Source organism: Dromiciops gliroides, chromosome 4 (assembly GCF_019393635.1).
Source record: "Dromiciops gliroides isolate mDroGli1 chromosome 4, mDroGli1.pri, whole genome shotgun sequence".
Classification (NCBI taxonomy): Eukaryota; Metazoa; Chordata; class Mammalia; order Microbiotheria; family Microbiotheriidae; genus Dromiciops; species Dromiciops gliroides.
The window spans coordinates 42,181,997-42,203,216 of record NC_057864.1 but is presented as its reverse complement, the minus strand read 5'-3'; the positions used below and the strand labels follow the sequence as shown (position 1 = coordinate 42,203,216).

Genomic DNA, 21,220 nt, shown 5'->3' with positions numbered 1-21,220 from the left:
ACCCTATGCTTAGCACAGTGCCTGAAAGAATCAATGCTGGCGGATGACTTGACACAGGGCCGGATCTCAACCCAGGTTTATATTCTCACAGTAGGAGCCCTAAGCTTTGTAGGAAGGAGACACCACTGTGGGCTGTAGTACCCTCCTCACTCAGAATACAAGCAAACCTGATGGGGGTGAAGGGCAGAGGGAGTAAATGGGTAGGAAGGAGAGCTGACAGCAGCATCTGGCTTGGACATCTGGGTGAGCCTGCGTTCTATTTGTACAGCCCAGTATGGGATCTTTGTCTTTCCCTTAGTCATTTTTTTTTTTTTACTAAGCAAAGAGATCCATTCCTATGAAAACCTGTAGCCAAAGCTTTGCAAATAAAGCAAGCTTCACGCACGTTCTGCAATAACACGCCTGTATTTGGTGGTATTCCTGGGCATCAAAGGAAAGGCAAACCTGTTGTAATCTACTGCAGTGAGGGGGTTGAGGAGTGAAGCTATTCTTACACCCTCCGCAGGGAAAGGTAACAGGGAGTCCAACAAGAAGGCTTATGTAGCCTGCCCCCGGCACCTTGGTGCTGAGGAGAGGATGTCTCTGCGGGTTACCAGATAGCTGTTGCCTTTGCAATAAGGAGAGAGTTCTTTCCCCAGGGGACCGGACCACAGCCTTCTTCCAGAAACTTCCAAAGGAACAGGTAATTCGAAGCTGAGAAAGAAAAATAACCTCAGGGGAAAGGAAGAGGGTGGTGGGAAGAGAGGGGGACAGGCTGTCAAGGAGGGCACGAGGTCTGACTACTCGAGTTACTCAAAGAAAGGCAGAAGGTCATACCCTCCAGGAGATCTGGTCTCCACCCGTTGGACCAAGGGTGCCAGCCAAGTCCCCTCCCCCCGCCCCCACTCTCAGGCTGTCTTTATCTCCATTTCTTTTTCTCCTTTGTTGAGAAGATAGCAAGTGAGTAAGAGCTGACAGGCGAGGTGGAACTGCCCAACCATGATTGGAGAGGAAGACCAGCCACAGGGCTGGGCAGGCACGGCGCTGCCTAGAGAAGAGGGATCTGTAGAGGCAGGTTCCAAAGAGATCCACCCTGGGCGTCTACAAAGGAAGCACTTTAGTTCAAGCCTCCCGATCTCCCAGGTTCAAGAAAGAGTGAAAGTGGACATCATTAACTGCGTGGCATCATGAACACCGTGGGCACCGTATGAGGGAGCCGGGATCCCCGGGCATTTTTTCCAGCATGCCACAGAGAGACCGTTTTCTCCTTGCTTGCATCCTGAAGTCTCTGATTCTTTCAGTCGTCCTGAGCCCAGAGCTCCTGTCGCTGGGGACCAGCCTGCAGCTACAAGGCAATGCCTACGAAGGGTTACTTGTTGCGATTCATCCGAGGGTATCGGAAGATCAGAACCTCGTTCCAAAGATTATGGTGAGTGGCAGAGGCATCCACTTAACACTGTTAGACTGGTCCTGCTGCCTTCTCAAAAGAAAAACTGCAATGACTGTTCAGTGTCAGAGAGAGCAGTATTTCTAAATCATGGCCCCCAAAGTCATTTATGGTCATGCTTACCTCCTCTCAGTTTACCCCAAACTGATCCAGCTCCTTTTGTTGTCCACAAAGCTATTGGTTTTATCTTCAGTTACTAGAGCTCCAGGTGTTTCCCTTGCAATGAAGTTCTTGTGCTGTAATTAAAAGAAATAACTTCTATTAAGGTGAAAATTGGAAAGAGAACCATCATATGGGGACTGATTGCTACACTTGCTTCTTTCCTCCATTAGGTGGTCCTGAATGACAATGCCTTTGGGGGGGGGGATTAGAAAACTAACCATCCTGTTATGGTAAAAAAAATTTAGGAAAGTAACCATAATATTATGGGAATAAATACCCATTTTTGAAGTATCCAAGATCTATTTCAGTGAGAAAACATGAACATTTTGAGAGTGTTTATTAAAATCACATGATCTCAGAGTTGGAAGGGTCCTCAAAAGCCAACATGATGCAGTGAAAGGAGGAATGAATTTGGACCCAGAAGATCTAGGTTCAAATCCTGGCTCTGCTTCTTACTAGCTAAGGGACTTTGAGTGGCTCATTTAATCTCTCAGTTTCCTTATCTCTAAAACAAGAGGGTCATACTAGATGATTCTAAAATTCCTTTTAGCCCTAAGTCTACGGTACCATTCTCTGTTCCCGTCTAATCCAGTTGGTCCATAAAAATGAATCCTCTCTACGTTGTACCCATAAGTGATGGTCTATCCTCTGCTTGGAGTCCTTCAAGGACAAGGAGCTCACCTCCTGCCAAGGCGGCTGTCTACTTTGGGATTGCTCTAATTGTCAGGAAGCTTTTCCTGATGCCAGTCTTAAGTTGCCTCTTTGCCAACATCTGCCCACTGCTCTGAATGCAGATGTATTCCATCTTAGTAGTGAACCTTGCCAGAAAGACTGTCCGTGAGTATGAGAAGGGGCTTTCAACTAAACAGCTGAAATTAGAAGGGAGTCAGGGGAGTATATTTTTCTTCCTCTGCACCTGCTGTAAATGAGAGGGTGTTCTCAGTCTTAGCCATCAATACCACGAAGGAGCAGTATTCCATTACCCAGTGCCTGCTGGTGTGGTGGAGATTAGCTGACTTCAGCATGGGCTCCAACACGTTCACAGGTAAGACAGAAGAAACTGTTAAAGAACATCTGAGACTCCATGAAAACTCCTCCCAAGCATTGAAAGATTATGAAGGCAAGCCCAGACAACTCTTCTTTTCCCAAAATCACTTTTAGGGAAGCAGCGTTAGAAATGTGCTTTGCAATCAGTTCCCCTAAACTTCAACGGCTTCTTAAAAATAGAAAGTCAGGTTTTTCATTAGTCACTCAGCTTAGGATAACAAGTCTTTCAGGCCAATCTATAAAACAAAGCCCTGGGGAGCTCTGAATGGTGAAATGCACTCTACTTGTGTTTGCATGCAGGAAATGATCACTGAAGCTTCCTCTTACTTGTTCAATGCTACGAAACGAAGAGTATATTTTGGGAATGTCAAAATCTTAATACCAGATACATGGAAAACTAATAATTACAGTCAAGCCAAATGGGAGTCCTATGAAAAGGTAAGAAAGAGCTTAGGCTCCCACTAAATAAATTTAATTACATTAAATCAAGGGTCGGGGCGGCTAGGTGGCGAAGTGGATAAAGCACCAGCCCTGGATTCAGGAGGACCTGAGTTCAAATCCAGCCTCAGATACTTGACGTTTACTAGCTGTGTGACCCTGGGCAAGTCACTTAACCTCCATTGCCCTGCAAAAAACCCCTCCAAATCAAAAACATTAAATCAAGGGTCCTTGAATTACATCTTTATTGTCACTAACCTCTACTTGAAACTTAGGATTTCCTTCCCCCCTCCCTTCCTTCCTCCCTCCCTTCCTCTCTCCCTTCTTTCCTCCCTTCCTTGCTTCCTTCCTTCCTCCTTTCCTCTCTCCCTCCCTTCCTCTCGCCCTCCCTTCCTTCCTTCACATTATTTAACAATATTCTGAGAAGGGGTCCATAGATTTTACCAGACAGCTAAAGGGATCCATGAGTTACAAAAAAAAGCTTAATAACACTTCTATTAAGTGAACAAATTGACAATACAAAAGACCATGAAGTAAAAAGTGTTCTGTTCTTTAAAAGCAATCTGATGGCCTCAGACCCTTGATACTTACTAGCTGTGTGACCCTGGGCAAGTCACTTAACCCCAACTGCCTCACACACAAAAAAAGGGAATCTGAAACAACTATAAAATGCCTAGTACAGTTCTTGGAACATAGTAGGTGCTATATAAATGTTTATTCCTTTCTCTCCCCCTTCTCAATTAAAAAAACAAATTTAATGAAATATATTTGAGGATTTTCTTTTTTAAGAAATCCAGGGACATAGATTGGAAAGAGAATTGTTTCTGGAAGCAAAGGACCTGAATTCAAATCCCTCCAATATCACTACTTGTGTGACCTTAGATAAGTCTCTCAATCTCTCTGGGCCTTACCTCCCTCATCCATAAAATGAGGGAAGTTGTGTTAAATAGCTTCTGCAATCCTTTTTACTCTAGATCTATAGTTTTAAATTCAGAATTCTAAATTCTAAATGACATCTAAAAATCAGGTCACTGAAGTGAATAAATGTCCATTTTGGATAGACTGATATCCATAAATGGTTTTAGGGAGTTGCGGGCATGAATTAAGGAAGATTGTGAAAGACAAGATTTAAAAAACAAAACACATAATTCTGTAATTCAAGCAGGCTCCCAAGAACAGAGGGGGTTCCTTCCTGTAATGTCTGGTTGGAAGCCCAGAATTTAACATTCCCCACTGATTGTCAATTATAAAGAGAAGCATGCCTGTCCTCACATCTCCCAGCTAGTCTGGAGTAATAAACAGTCATGTTTAAACAGAGACACTACCCACATATATACCAATACGAGAGCATCGTGGTCCTTTAAGACTCTAATTAGAAAGTTTGCACATTTTTACAAATCTAGGATCATATTTTTGATGAATGTGGAGATAAGAGGGAAGAAAAATGGGAGATAAAGGTTTTTCCCTTTCTTAAAAAAAAAAACCTAAAAGTTAATTAAAAAAACCTTGTGTGTGTGCGTGTGCGCACTGCGGGCGCAGGCATAGAAAAAAGAAATAGCCTTTGGCAAACACAAGCCACTGCTCATTGTTACTAATTACTTCAAGTTCTGATGGCCAGAAAGAGAAGTGAGGGGCTCCTCTTGAACACTTAGGAGGGACCTTAAAGGTCCAGCCTCCTCCTTTTCCAAATGAGAAAACCCTGGCCCAGAAGGTGAGGTTTTTTTGTTTGTTTGTTTTTGTTGTTGTTGTCGTTTTTTGGTGAGGCAGTTGGGGTTAAGTGACTTGCCCAGGGTCACACAGCTAGTAAGTGTTAAGTGTCTAAGGTCGGATTTGAACTCAGGTACTCCTGAGTCCAGGGCTGGTGCTCTATCCACTGCACCATCTAGCTGCCCCAGAAGGTGAGGTTTCTTGTGCAAGGTCATACCAGTAGAAAATAGTAAAGCCTGGATTTTAAATCAGTTCTCTGACAGGCAAGTCTAGCATTCTTTCCACTGAACCATTCCGTCTATTGTATGATTTACTTAAGAAAGATAGGATTCATCCTTGTCCTTCCATTAAATAGGCAACGTCATGTAATGCCAAGGTCCTTACCTGCTTCTGTATCATGTTCTCTTTGGCACTGTGGAAAAGCTTATGCACCCATTCTTAGAATAATATTTTTAAATACTAGGATTATAAAGAAAGCCAATTATATTGAAATACAGTTATCAAAATTTGCTGTCGTGTTGTTGTTTTGGTTTGGTTTTTTTGTTTGGTTTGGTTTGGCAGGGCAAGGAGGGTTAAGTGACTTGCACAGGGTCATACAGCTAGTAAATGTCAAGTGTCTGAGGCCAGATTTGAACTCAGTTCCTCCTGAATCTAGGGCTGGTGCTTTATCCACTGTGCCACCTAGCTGCCCCCTGTTGTGTTGTTTTGAAGCCAAACTGATATACTGGAAAGAACACGGGACCTGGAGGGAGGTCAGGGAAGACCTTGTTTGAATTCTCCCTCTGATGTCCCTTCTGTGTATCTGAAACTATAGTGATCAGTAGATGCTTGGTGGAAATCCAACCCACTAAGCAGGTGAAGCTTCTTCACCTTTAGTCTGGACATGATAAAGATTTGGTTACACTTTCCATATTTCAGTCATGGATCCTGGAAGGGATGTTTTCAGAGGCAACTGTAGAAAGGGGCATTAAGAGTATACATTTTGTGGGGCAGCTAGATGGTGCAGTGGTTAAAGCACCGGCCCTGGATTCAGGGGGACCTGAGTTCAAATCTGGCCTCAGACACTTGACACTTACTAGCTGTGTGACCCTGGGCAAGTCACTTAACCCCCATTGCCTGCAAAAAACAAAAACAAAACTACACATGTTAAGGAATGGGTGATATATTGATTTTTCTATTGCTTTGCTTTTCATTTCTTGATTAAATATTTAACTCTTTCCACATATTTTCCTTGATTTGTCTATTTAGCGTATCCTACAAGGTGCTGAAAGATAGGCACACTAATACTCTGTTAGTAAAGCTCTGACTTGGTCCAACTGTTCCTGGAAAGTAATTTGGAATCAGGCTACTTTTTTTTTTTTTTTTTTTTTTTTTTTTTTTAGTGAGGCAATGGGGGTTAAGTGACTTGCCCAGGGTCACACAGCTAGTAAGTGTTAAGTGTCTGAGGCCGGATTTGAACTCAGGTACTCCTGACTCCAGGGCCAGTGCTCTATCCACTGCGCCACCTAGCTGCCCCAGAATCAGGCTACTTTTAACCAAGATGGTTAATTGAAGGAGGCAGTGAAAACCTGAAATTAGCTCCAAACCAAATAATGATCAAGAAATCCATTGAGAAACTATAGAAAGTGACTTCTATCTATGCCCAAACTGCATAAGGCCAGACCATAGCAATGGGGTGCTCCAGCAAAGCCAGCATCAGCACCAGCACCAGCAGACATACCCAGCCTCCCAGCACAAATGTCAATGAACAAGTCACATGTAGCTTGCAGGGTCCTGGGTCTAGAGTCAACAAGACCAGAGGCCCCCCTGAGAAAGAGCTAAGGATGTCAGAAAGCTCCAGGGCAGGGATCATGGAAGCCTTGGGGAAGGAAGATAGCCAGAGAAGCTTGACAAGACTCAGACCATGACACTGAAGAGCTCTGAGGTGCCTAACATTCTGTCCTGAGATGACACAGAAACTTTCAAAGACTCGGTGCTCTGAACCTTAAAAATCCAGAGCACCCAACCCTGGAAAGTGGAGGTCATTGCAGGAACCCCCAGGAACCAGGGTGAAACAGAGCACAAAGGGAAGGAGCCCCAGTTCAGGGACTAGTGCTAGAGAGACAAGTACCAAAACTGAGTACAAACTTTGAATTGCAAACACCCGAGTCGAGAGAAACCTCAAAAAGTAACTAGATGTGAACAACTGGAAGGGGTTTGTATAATGATGTGGCGTGAACATTCTAACAGTCATTCAGTCCAAAAGAATTTAAGTACCTCCTATTTGTCAGGCTTTGTGCTAAGCATTGGGGATACAAAGAAAGACAAAAGAAAGTCCCCCCACCCCCCCACCCCCAAGGACCTCACAGTTTAAGGAGGGAGACAACAAAAAATGATTATGAACAAACAAGCTCTAGATAGGATGAATGGGGAATAATAAATAGAGGGAAAGCACTAGAACTAAGGATTATATGGAAAGACATCCTGTACAAGATGGGATTTTAGCAAGAACTTGAAGGAATCCGGGGGAGCCAGGAGGCAGAGATGAGGAAAGAGAACATTCCATACATGGTAGACAACCAGAGAAAACTGCTGGAGTTGAGAGAGGGCGTGTCTTATTTGTGGAACAGCAAGAAGACCAATGTCACTAGATTAAACAGGGTATAAGATGACTAGAAAGTTAGGGGGTGGGTGGTAGCTAGGTTATGAAGGGCTTTGTATTTGAGGATTTTTGATTCTGCAGGGATCCACTGGAGTTTATTGAGTAGGACGGGTGACATGATTGGGCCTGTTCTTTAGGAAAATCACTTTGTTGGCTGAATGGAGGATATAGAAGGAGACAAGACAGGTAGACCCACAAGCAGCTACTGCAGCAATCCAGGTGTAAGATGATGAAGCCCTGCACCAAAGTGGTGCCAGTATCCGAGGAGAGAAGGAGGCATATTGGAGATGTCACAAAGATGAAGTCAAAAGATATTTTGTGGATATGTGAGGGGTGAGATATAGTGAAAAGTTGAGGATAACACCTAGGTTGAGAGCCTGGGAGACTAGGAGAATAATCATACTCTTGGTAATATGAAAGTTGGGCATGGGGCAGATGGTTTAGGGGGAAAGACGATGGGTTTGGTTTTGGACATTTTGTATTTCAGATGTCTCCTTGACATCCAGCTTGAGATGCCTAAAAAGCAGATGGAGATGTGAGTTGGAAAGTCAGCAGGGAGGGTACGACAAGATAGGCAGGTATGAGAACCATCAGCATAGAGCTGATGCATGGTTGCTGATGAGAGAGATCACCAAGTGAAGCAGTATAGAGGGACAACGGAAGACAGCCCAGCCCAGAATCCTGAAGAATGCTTATTATTAGAGGGCATGAATTGGTTGAGGATCCAAAAAGGGAGATGGCAACATGCAAGCTATTACATATAAACAAAGTGTATATCGGACAAATTGGAGAAAATCAGCAGAGGAAAGGCTTCTTACAGAAGGTGGGAATTGAGCGGAAACTTACAAGAAGCAGAGATGAAGAGGAAGATGATTCCAGGCACGGAAGACAAGTGAAAATTTAGGGATTTGGGAAATGGACCATCTTGTGGGAGGAATAGCAAGGAGGCCAGTGTGACTGGACCGTAGAGGAGATGGGGGGATGTTGTAAGGAGAGTTAGAAGACTGGCAAGGTAAGAAGAAACCAGATTAATAGAGGGAAAATAAGGAAATATCTCTTCAGAGCCTTAATATCTTTAAAGGGTATTGAGAAAGTTAAATAAGAAAAACAGAAGGCACATTGGTTGCATTTTGAGAGTTAAGAGAGGAAAGAGAAGGGAAAGTAAAAGGAATAGACGAGTAGAGAAAGGAGAAAGAAGAGGAGTGGGCAACTTGCTTTTTCTCATAATTAGAATGCATGAGAAGAGTATAAAAATACGTAGGAAGATGTGGGAGAAGTGGGCATGAAAGGAACCTCAATCTTATCTGGGATAGACAGAGGAAGGTTGAATTTGGCATAGAAAAACATCAAACTAGGTTAAGAGGGAGGATAATCCAGGGGAAGGAATAAAACAAAACAAACTTCCTGATCCCAGGGGACTAAAAAGGAAAAACCAAAAGCAAAGAACAAGAATGTGAAAGTGCTCATCACTGAGGAATGAATGAACAAACTGTGGGCATATGAATATAATGAAATATTGTTGTGCCATGAGAAAGGATGAAAGAAACAATTTCACAGAATCCTGGATAGTTTAAATCGATGGAGAGTGCTGTGAGCAGAACTAGGAGATTTGTACAAAGATGGCATTGTAAAGAAAAACAACTTTGAAAGAGCTCAGAACTCTGATAGATGCAGTGACCAACCATGTCCCCAGAAATCCAGTGATGGAACATGGTACCCACCTGCTAACAGAAAGGGTGGATCCAAGGGGCAAAAAGAGACATGCATTTTGTACATGGTTTATGAAGAGTCATGGATAGGTATGACCCAGAATCTGGCCCACCCCTGTCCAGGGAAAACTGTGGTTTCCTCCTTGAGACAAGGTGGAGAAGGGCCTTGGTTGAGTCATTGCTCCTTCTGAAAGGGGTATCACGAGAGAATTGTATCTCTTGACCACCACCACTCTTAAGTATTTCTGGTCTTGGGGTATGATTTTAGGACTTCCTTGGTAGGCAACCTTTAACTGGAGGGAAGTGGAGGTGGAGATAGCCCTCAGCTGACACCTGTCAGCTTGGTTCCTTCCCATCAAATCCTGATTACAGGGGGCAGCTAGGTGGTACAGTGGATAAAGTACTGGCCCTGGATTCAGGAGGACCTAAGTTCAAATCCTGCCTCAGACACTTGACACTTACTAACTGTGTGACCCTGTGCAAGTCACTTAACCCTCATTGCCGCCCCCCCACAAAGAAAATCCTGATTACACAAAAGACTATCCCAGAGAGCAAATAGCAACAGAAATTGGGAAAGTTTTACAAATTAGAATTAATCTACAAATTAGGATAAATTGAAGAGAAGATGCCAACCTATATTGGGAAATGGAGGGACTTCCTCATAAGGAAGTTCCTTATACTAAAATGATAATGGTTCTAGTCAAGTCCCTATCCCTGGAAGAAATGAGATTGGGGTGGGGGGGGCGGGAGGTGGCAGTTCTTATTTACTTGGGAAAATGAGAAAGGTCACATGGCTATATGACTTTCACTAAACATTTTAAAGTACAGTTTTTATAACATAATTTTTTTTTTTTGTGGGGCAATGAAGATTAAGTGACTTGCCCCGAGTCACACAGCTAGTATATGTCAAGTGTCTGAGGTCAAATTAGAACTCAGGTTCTCCTGAATCCAGGGCAGGTGCTTTATCTACTGCACCACCTAGCTGCCCTCCCCCAACATAATATTTTTCTATGATGGGAAGGTATCCTGGTGAGATTTTAGTATCTGGATAGATTTGCTTTCATCCATGTGGCATTGCTGCTGTTTCAGGCAAATATCATCGTGGCTGATTGGTACAGGAAACGCAGAGATGATCCATACACCCTCCAGTATAGAGGGTGTGGAGAAGAAGGGCAATATATACATTTCACCCCTGACTTCCTACTAGATGATAACTTGACGGCCATCTATGGATCACGAGGTAAGTTCAGCCCATCAGTCAATCAACCAGCATTTGGTCTTTTTTTCTTTTTTTTTCTTTTTTTTTTTTTTTGTGAGGCAATTGGGATTAAGTGAATTGCCCAGGGTCACACAGCTAGTTAAGTGTTAAGGGTCTAAGGCCGGATTTGAACTCAGGTCCTCCTGACTCCAGGGCCGGTGCTCTATCCATTGTACCACCTAGCTGCCCCTGTGCATTTGGTCTTTAAGGCCCTACTATGTTCAGTCTATAAATACTTATTAAGCTCCTAATATGTGCTAGACACTGACAAGTTCTGGGCATATAAAGAAGAGACAAAAGACAGTCCCTGCCCTCGAGGAGCTCACAATCTAATGCAAAAAGTTTGAAGCATGGGGTGCTATGTATTTTCACAGGAAAATGTATAGAATGATAGTTCTGCAGGTGACTTACAATCTAGATGAAGAGAGAAATTCACATAGGAAAAGCTGGTCAACAATATGCAGATATGAGAAGTATCTTGACAACTTTGAGTACTCCTCCCTCAGAAAGTGTTGCTGTTGTTTTGTCCTTCATTCTGAAAAGGACCATAACATCAGGGTGATGTCATGACTTGCAGCGAATTGGATTTAAGGGAGGGAGGGCTGTGCAAGGTCACCACCCTCACCTTCTCCTCCAGAGCCATCTGGGTCCAATGGCAAGATACACATCAGGAGATGGTCCCCAATGTTTAAGGCAATTGGGGATAAGTGATTTTCCCAGGGTCACCTGGCTAGTAAGTGTCTGAGGTGAGATTTGAACTCAGATCCCCCAACTTCAGGGCCAGTGCTCTATTCACTGCACTACCTAGCTTCCCCATCAGAAGGAGTAGAACTTATTAGATAATATAAATCTTTTATGGGCAGCTAGGTGGTACAGGGCCAAGCCTGGAGTCAGGAAGACTCATCTTCTTTAGTTCAAATTTGGCCTCAGATACTTACTAGTTGTGTGACCCTGGGCAAGTCACTTAACCCCATTTGTCTCAGTTTCCTCATCTGTAAAATGAGCTGGAGAAGGAAATGGCAAACCACTCCATTTTCTCTGCCAAGGAAATCCCAAATTGGGCCTTGAAGAAATGGATACAACTGAAATGACTGAATAACAACAAAGATCTTGAGTGTGTCATGCTAGATTGACTTCCAGACGTTTTATGTATTTTGTAGATATTTTGAATGAGGCTTGTCCTTTGATAACACCATCCTTAGGCTGCATGAGGAGATAACAGAATACTCAGGAATATGGAAGTCCCAGTGGCCTGTTGCCTACTCAGACTGCAGTGAGAACAGAGGCTCCAAGTTAATGTGTTTCCTGGATCCCTCTGGGAGTCTGGGGAAGCCTGTGGACCACTTCTCAGAATTACACTTTTAAATACCTAAAACACAATACACAGCATCACAGGAAACCAATTATGTTAACAATTATTAAGCTCTTTTTTAAAAATCATGGGCCTCCTGAAATCTATCTTTAAACACCTCCCTTTGGGGTCCATGGATCCCAGGTTAAGAACTCCTGGTTCAGAGTGTCATCTGTCTAGAGTATCATGGTCAATTCTGGGACAGAGTTGGAAGAGCGTGAAGAGTTTTGTAGAGACAATAAACAGATTTAGCTGGTGCTTGAGGGTTCAACTGGAGAAGCAGTAGTAGATAAAGTGAGAACAGTTGGTTGGAATTAAATTGTAGATAACCTTGAATGCTGACATAAGGAGTTTGAACTTTGGTGATGATGATAAGAATAATAATGATGGAATTCACAGAGCTCTTTAAGATTTGCAGTGCTTTATAAATATAGTCTCATTTTCTATTATCTCATGCTATAGGTGGCTGAGAAGTTTTTAGCAAAAGTATGACATTACTGATGTCTGAAGCAGGTTAATCTGGTAGTAATGCACAAAATAGATTAACAGGAGAGCAGGGGACAGGGAGATTAGTTAAATAAGGCCTCCTTAAGAGATGAAGCCTCAAATTGAGGTGGTAGCTTTGGAACTGTAAGATGAAAAAATGATTATTAAAGGACAATATAAAGAACTTGATTATTAATTACCTTTCAGTCAATCTTATTAAGTGCTATGAGTCAGGCACTATGTTAAACTCTGGAGATACAAAAGCTCACAGGAGCTCACATTGCAATGGGGGAGAGATCATGCAAAACTAGGTGCCCACAAGATATAGGCACCCATAGAATGGTTGAAAGGTCATCTCTAGGGAGAAGACACAAGTAGGTGGGGAAGGTGGGTGGGGACTGGGAACCACTTCCTGTAGAAGGTGGGATTTGAGCTGATGCTTGAAGGAAGCCAGGAAACTGAAAGGCCTGTGTAAGAAGGGAGAGCATTCCAATATGGTGGGGGACAGTCAATGAAGATGCAGAGTCTAGAGATGTATGGGGGGAACAGCAAATACGCCAGTGTGGCTATGTCATAGATGGAGTAAAGTGTAAGAAGACTGGATAGATAGAAAGGGGCCGGGTTATGAAGAACTTTAAATGCCAAATGGAAGATTGTATATTTGTTCCTGAAGGTAATCATTAGCCACTGGGTTTATTGAGTAGGGTCAGGGTTAGCTTGGCCAGCTCTGTACCTAAGGAAAATTACTTTGGGAGATTGGAATGGGGAGAGACATGAGTCAGGGAAATGGATTAGGAAGCTGTTAGCACAGTCCAGGCAAAAGGTGATGAGGTGGGTAGCTATATGAAGAGAGAGAAGGGGACATAAATGAAAAATGTTAGGAAGGTAGAAATCATGAGATGTGGCAACAGGTTAAATGGGTGGGGTGATTGGAAATGACACTGAGATGGTGAGCCTCAGTTGTTGGGAGGATAGCGTATCCTCAATAGTAATAGAAAAGTTGGCAAAGGGGAAGCCTAGGAAATAGGAAAGTAATGATTTCTGTTCAAGATATGTTGCTTTGGGACATATAACTGGAGGGGTCCAAAGAATAGGCACATTGCCTCTCCCCTACAATAAGCAAGCACTGGATGAATCAGTGTGGATTTACATGGCAGGGCTGAACTCAATTACGCACTCATAGAAGGGGAAAGGACCTCAGATGCCATCTAGAACAATCTCCTCATCTTTACAGTTGAGGAAACAAAAGTAACTCACACAGGTAATAAGAATCAAAGGAAAGATTTGAACCTTATGGCCCCTGGCTCCATGCTCCTTTAGAAGGATGAGAATAATGAGTCCTCAAAGTAACTGGCATTAGTCTGAATTCTTTGGGCTCAACAGGTGCTCAGAGTCTGAGAGCAGCTCAGGGCACACCAGCGATAGCCAGAGCCAAATGGTTTGTCATGGTGACGGATTAGTAAGGCCTCTTTGCGCAAGGACTGACCTTTAAACTGATTATCAGGAATTAAAAGAATGGACACTTTTCTTTTCTCTCCACAGGCAGAGTTTTTGTCCATGAATGGGCCCACCTTCGCTGGGGTGTGTTTGATGAATATAACAATGAGAAACCTTTCTACACAGTGGGACACAATCAGGTGAAAGTCACCAGGTTAGTATTTTCTATCTGGTTTTTAAGCCAGTGTTTCCCAGAATCATTAATATTTAAGAGTGTGAAAAGACCTTAGAAGTTGTAAAGTTCCTTTTGTGGAGGAGGGGAGGAGAATTTTAGATTTCTCCAATTATGCTAAAAACAATAGGACCTTTGGGGCAACATGTTTCTATCTATTCAAAAGAAAGCCTTTAACTTGAGATTCTCATGGGCCCAGGGCAAGGGAAGGCAGGCAAGAATATACCCCACATTATAGTCACGAGAGCCAAGGACACAACCAGATCTCCCGGGGGTCAAAGTTCACTTCAACAAGGGGCAGGGAAGAAAGGAAACAACCTATCATATACTACTCACTGTGCTAAGTGCCTTACAAATATTCTCTCATTGTATCCTCACAGCAATCCTGCAAGGTAGGTGTTATTATTATCGCCATTTTACAGTTGAGGAAACTGAGGCAAAAAGAGTTTAAGTGACTTGTACAAAGTCACACAGCTAGTAACCATCTGAGGCCAAATTTGAGCCCAAGTCATCCTGACTCTAGGTCCAGCTAGCTCTCTATCCACTGCCAGCTGCTGAGGATGGCATAGTCTTCAGGCTGCGGCAAGAAGAGGAAGAGGATACAATGACCTTGAGGGAGGCAGGCCTAATGGCCGCCTCATAGTCAGGTGATTCCAAGCTCTTGCCATTCTTCCTAATTTGGTATGGGCATAACTAGGGGTCTGGCCCACACAGCAGCACTACCATATGATGCTGAAGAGTTCTGGGTATTTTAAAGGAAGTACTAGATGTGCTGGGGGGCAAAGGAGGGAGAGGAACTGAGGAGGGGCTTGCTTAGGTACATCTAAATGGCTTCCATCTTTGATGTCACAGGCAGGTGAGACTAATTAGAGAGGGAAAAAAAGCTTGACATTTGGAATTTTCCAGGGAGGAAAATTCTAGAGAAGGCCAGACAGCATGTCCTGAGAAAGGATGCAGGTCCTCAACACAGGTCATCCAATTCAGCCTCTGACCTAATGCCTGAATCCCCACTACAATATTCCTGACCTATCTTCATCAAGCTCTTTAGTTTATTCAATACCAAAACATCATATTTATTATTCTTTGTGAAAGGTTATTTGTTGAGTTGTTGATTTTCCACTTAATAGAAGATACCTTGTAATAAATGCATTTCCCCTACTCCCTTTTATTCTCTTCTTTCTAACCTGATGAAAGCAAGAACACTGAGGGGAGATCTGACTCAGGACATCTCCACCCATAAGTTTACTGGGAGATATTTAACTACTGGCTCTCTAAAAAAATGTACACACTTTTAAGTTTCATGTCTGTTATTAACATTTTTTCACCTTAAGTCTAGATAAATAAAAAAAAAAACAATGTCAGGCCCAAATTTAATATATAGAGCGTTAATTGGGTGACTCACCAAAATATTGGGGTCCCGGAAATAATGAGGGACCTCTAGGTTCAAAGTTCCCTCCCCTCCAAACTGCCCTTTTAGATATTTCTCCCAGGCCAATAATAAAAGAGCCTTATAGCTTCTTTTCCACAAAAGGATCAGATTTTATTACTTGGAAATTAATTAAACAACAAAGGTAAAATTAATAAAAAATCAAAGATAAGGAAATAGGGAAAAAGAAATACAGATAAATTCTCCTAACTCTAACCTAAGTCTATACAATCCCTACATCATTTCCAATTAATCTAATTCAAAGGAATACAAGGCTTTTGTGTTCACTCACCATACCTGGGACATCTGCTAGTTTCTTGCGCCACCGGGAAAACCCAGGAGAGAGAACCGAAGCAAGAGTATTCTGAAAGCGGTTCAGCCTCCCCTCAGCGAGTGTTCAATCTTCCTCTCCCAAAAAGGGAGGTCCTTTAAAAACTGCCTATGGAGAGGTTTCTCCTTCTGACCTCAGTAGCATACATAACTTCAGGGTGGGCCAGGTGTGGCCCCTCCCAAATGAGTTAGCTAAAATCCATTAATTTTTTACCACATTCCCACCTTTGTTTCTTCAAGAAGCATGTGCGGTTTGCTCGATGGAACAGTCAAAAATATAATACCCTATGCTAATAAACAATATGTTAATAACAATATAGAAAAGGGAGAAAGGGAAAATTTTTGCCCAGAGGGGCGGTCCCTCATGAACTGGCACTTTGACACTGGCCTGCAGAGGGAGGACCTCTGCAGAGAATACATGTTACAAATGGTGTATATAATAACAGAAGGGAAAAAAAAAACCAACAAAACTAAACTGTTCACTTAAAGTCTTTGAGATCTTGTCTTCTTGGAGTGGTATGATGGTAAAACTGGAATCTGGTCTGGAGTCATCAGGAAAACTGGACTCTGGTTGTCTCTGGACCAAAAATAACAGAAAACACGCAAAAAAAGGTGAGGACTTAAATTCTTTGAACTAAATGTTTGTAACATAGTGAAGTTAAATTATAAAAATATAAAATTTAAATATATCTTATATTACTAATAAACATTTAAAAGTGTTTCAATTAAAAAGAACCTGACCCAAATAATTCATGATTCATTAAGAAACCAGTGTCTATAACAACAAATAAGCCTGGCTTGTAGTATTTTCTGATTTCTTGGCTGTAAATATTCACACCAAAAATTTAAAAATCAAACTTAAAAATTGGAGAACCAGTATGAACTGGCTCCAACACTATTCTGCCTATACCCCTGTCCCTATCCCATCTTCTCCAAAGAAGTGGGCACTGAGCCACTGATTTGAGCATCAAAACTCATCTCCTTCCTTATAAATTGTTGCAGTTATCAGATGCTATGGTCCTGGGGAATATACTGAAAATAAACCTCTTCATTCAAATACAGAGTTGTAGAAGACTAGAAATTGGGGTTTTTTTCCTTAATTTTTTGGGGGGGCAGAGCAATTGGAGTTACATGACTTGCCCAGGGTCACACAGCTAGTAAGTGTCAAGTGTCTGAGGCCAGATTTGAACTCAGGTCCTCCTGAATCCAGGGCTGGTGCTTTATCCACTATGCCACCTAGCTGCCCCTTCTTAATTTTTTAGCATTCCTTTTCTATCTTTATTTATTTGTCCTCTTTGTCTGGCTTCCTTCAAGTCTCAGCTAAAGTCCCAGCTTTTGCAAGAAGCTTTTCCCTTTCCTCCATAATCTACAAACTTCTTCTCTGAGACTATCTCCAATTTGTCTTTAATATATCTTGTTTGTACATAGCTGTTTGCATGTTATCTCCCCAATGAAATGTAATCTCCTTGAGGTCAAGGACTCGGGTCTTTGTTTGTTTGGGGTTTTTACCTTTCTTTGTATCCCCAGCAGTGCCTGGCACATAGTAGGGACTTCATTGTTGACTTGCCCTTAGAAAGGAATAATGATTAATAATAAAATAATTAACATCCATAGAGGCTTACAAAATTGATTTCCAGACAGCAAGCCTGTGAGGTGGATGAAACCCCTGTTGAACAATAAAATGTGAACCACGAAAGAAGAAACATTTCTGTTTCTAACGCTGATCTCTGTTCTATTTCTGGTTTGTTTTTTGTTTTTTAGGTGCTCATCAGACCTCACGGGTATTTTTGTATGTGAAAAAAACACCTGCACCCAAGAAAACTGCATTATTCACAATCTTTTCAAAGAAGGATGCATGTTTATACACAATAACACACAAAATGCTACCACATCGATAATGTACATGCAAAGCCTATCCTCTGTAAGTATGGCCTTCAGAAGGCATCTTCATTCAGAGTGTCCCTTTGTCCCTGTAACACCAGAATCGTTTGGGCATTTGAAAGGGTATGTCAGTTTCACGGCATAGTAGGTAGAAGTAAGAAGTAGAAGGGAGAGACAGCTAGGTGGCACTGGATAGAGCACTGGCCCTGGAGTCAGGAGGACCTGAGTTTAAATTCGGCCTCAGACACTAGACACTTACTAGCTGTGTGACCCTGGGCAAGTCACTTAACCCCAATTGCCTCACCAAAAAAAAAGTAGAAAGGAACCTTAGAGACCATTTAGTCTCATCACCTGAGTTTACAAATAAAGAAACAGACTCAGAGAGTTTAACTACTGCTAGGGAAGCCATGGCTTCTCTTTAATACCCAGGAAAGACTAGTGGAAACCTCATGTTCCATAAAGACAAAATTCTCTCTAATTTATTTTCTCTATCTCTGAGGGCATTATTTTTATGGATTATTTTCCTCAACCTGACCACCACAGGAGAGATTCCAGTGTGACCTTGTTCCATATACTTTACTTGGAGAACACTGTGGCAAATAAAACTGAAATTTTGCAATGGGTAGAAGTCACAAAAAGGAAAGATGTCAGGTCAAACCAGTCCAAACACAAACAAAGTAGAGTGGGTCATCTCAGAAGCTATAGATTTCCAAGCACAGGTTGAAGGACCATTTATCTGGGATCTGACAGAAGGGAATCTTTTTCAGGTTCGGGGTGGACTAGTCCTTCTCTAGGGTCCCTTCCAACTCTGAGATTTCAGGGGTTTGGGGAGGGAAAGCTAGATTTCTCCCATTGGATGATGCACATTGTACATTGGGCTAATAATTCTTCCAATAACAAAAATGTTGGCACAACAATTTCTAACCCCCTTTCCACTGTTCTTAGGAAGGCACCATGGCTGAGCTGCTTTGGAAGATTCCTTGATCCTAGTCAGAAAAATTTAATAGTTGCTGTACTTGGGAAAATCCCACTTAATGATGAATCAGCAGGGTGTAATGGAAAGAATCGAGGGTGTAAGGAGGCAAAGCACATTACCTCATTTTGGGCCCCATCGTGTCATTTACTAGCTATGCGCAAGTCCTAGCTATTCTGCAACTCTATGTCCTTATCTTTAAAATGGGGGTTCAGGGGAAGGTGAGTTTAATGGAAAAATCCAAAGTCAGAGAACTTGGGATCAAATTCTGGCCCTGTCACTTGCAAGCCCACCTGATTGTAACACCTTAGACAAGTAACTTAATTTGTCTCAGCCTCAGTTTCCTCATCTATAAAATGGGATTAGGCTAGCAGATCTTTTGGGCCTTTTTTGATTCTCACATGCCATCTGCCAATAGGAAATGCCTACGTTGTGCAGTCACCCCATGCTTACACTTAGGATTCTGGGATTGGTTTAGGTTATTAGAACAATAATGTCATTACAAACAGCACTCTAACCCCTCCCTTCCTTATGATAAAAAATATCAGCAAACACCAAGTCATGGTTCTCTGCTACCCTCCCCCACTTTGTTGGACAGTGATTATATTTGAGGTGGAGCAATTTTTAAAGGATGCTGTCATGTGTATGTTTAATTTCAGGAAATAGACTTAATACAACACTTTCTATGAAAATATTTGGTTACGGGAGTGTTATCTTTCTTACCTTATCATTTGATAGTGGGTTGGTAATGGAGGTGATGATAGCATTGATCTGTTCTTATGCCTTTGGTATGTAATATAGCCCCTTATCAATTTCTAAGCAAATAGGAACTGAAAATAAGGCAAGGTAAGTGTCAGCTCTTCCCTGTGCCCTGTTCTGTGATCCCTGAAGTATTAGATTTCAGGGGAGTTCATTCCTAATTTAGGGAAATAAGTTGGCCTCTCCAACTGCCCAATTGTCATATAATTCTTCTTCTCTTACTCAGTGATGTAGTATAAGGTAAGTGATTAAAAAAAAGATTTATCTTCTTTTTATTGATTTTTTTTCATTTGGGGATCATATCCATTTTTCTTCCTCTACCCAGGAAGCTATTATAACAAAGATTAAAAAATAAATAGAAAAAGCCATTCAGCAAAACTAAATCACACATTAACTGTACCTGACAATAGATAAAGTATCCCTACCCCCAGTCTTGCATTCCTGTAGTCAAGGGAGGGAGGTATATTATCTCAGCTGCTCTCCAGGGCCAACCTTGGTTATTAAAATTGTGCAGCATTCCACTTTGCATGTCGGGGGTGGTTGTTGTTCTTTCAGTTTATGTGGTTGTTAGTCATTGTGTATATTATTTCCCTGGTTCTGCTCACTTCACTTTGCATCAGTGCAGCTAAGTCTTCCCATAGGTTTATGAATTCTTCACCCTGATATCACTTTCTTATAGCACAGTAATAGTCCATTCCATTTATGTACAAAAATTTGTTTAACCCTTCCACAATTAATTAGCATTGACTTTGTTTTCTATTTTTTGTTATCACAAAATATTGCCATGGTGATTTTGATAAATATGACACCTTTTCCTGGTTGATTTCTTTGGTCTGTATATCTAGCAGCAAAATCTCTGGGTGAACATTTTTGTCACTTTTTAAAAAGCAGAATTCTAAATTGGCAGAATGGTTGGACTGAGTCAGCTCTACCAACAGAGTAGAACTGAGCCTTAGTTGCAAAACCTCTCCACAACTGACTATATCCACCCATTTTGAGCTTATTTTTGGAAATAGAGTATAAGCCGTTGGTCTAAATTGAATTTCGGCAAAATTACTTTTTGTTTTTCTGATGATTCTTATCAAATAGTAAGTTCTTTCCCAAGTAGTTTATGTTGTTGGGTTTACCAAATATTGGGTTCTGAAGTTTAGTTGTTTCTGATGCTTATTTAACTAGTGTGCTCCACTGATCTACTTTTCTGTTTTTTAAGCTGTTATCAAAGTGCTTTGCCGATTACTGCTTTATAACTTATGGCTTGCAAAGTGTGGTAAAATATGAAAGTTTTTAACAGTCGGTTAGGATAACTGAAAGACGCCAGTTTTTCAAGGACCACCCTTTTGGGGAGGAGATGAACAGTCTGCCTGCTGCGCATGTCAGACTGCCTGCCGGGTACAGTCCGCCTGCTGCGCATGTCAGACTGCCGGCCGGGTTTTTTGACTTCCGGGGTGGAGAGAACGAGAGTAGGCCTTTTTGCCTGCTTGGCGGGACTCCTGGCGGCGCGGCACAGACGGTCTCCCTCACTCCAAAGGTGGCCTTTTTGGTTTGGTGAGTTTTTATAAGGAATATAGACTAAGCCTAGATTTAAGACGATTTGTACTGTATTTCTATTTTCCTATCCTTCTAATCAACAACACCTTATATACAGTAAAGGCTCTATCTAGAAAACCAGAAGCTTCTTCCATTTACTAGTCTGGGAGATAAATTAAGGGAAAAGTTAAGTAGGGGAGATTTATGATCTAATATCCAATTTTAAATCTCACAAAAGGCTAGTCTACCCTTATGACTACTTTTTTAAAATTTCAATTTCCCTTGAGATTCTAGTCTTTTTGCTACTATTAATGACATTTTTTTGTCTAGCTCTATAAAGTCTCTACATGGCAATTAAATTGAAATACCACTAAATATATAAATTAATTTAGGCAATATTATCATCTTTATTATGTTGGCAAAGTCCAAC

The 21,220-nt window shown here is 41.8% G+C and overlaps 1 protein-coding gene across 1 annotated transcript in view; it reads left to right on the top strand.

Moving 5' to 3' along the window:
- Positions 1 to 1,186: 1,186 nt before the first annotated feature.
- Positions 1,187 to 21,220, top strand: part of CLCA2 (chloride channel accessory 2) — a 55,117-nt gene continuing 35,083 nt past the window's right edge. The window contains 5 exon segments of the mRNA XM_044005435.1: positions 1,187 to 1,408; positions 2,936 to 3,073; positions 10,220 to 10,370; positions 13,768 to 13,876; positions 17,412 to 17,571. Of these exon segments, the coding sequence (XP_043861370.1) occupies positions 1,187 to 1,408; positions 2,936 to 3,073; positions 10,220 to 10,370; positions 13,768 to 13,876; positions 17,412 to 17,571 (780 nt within the window).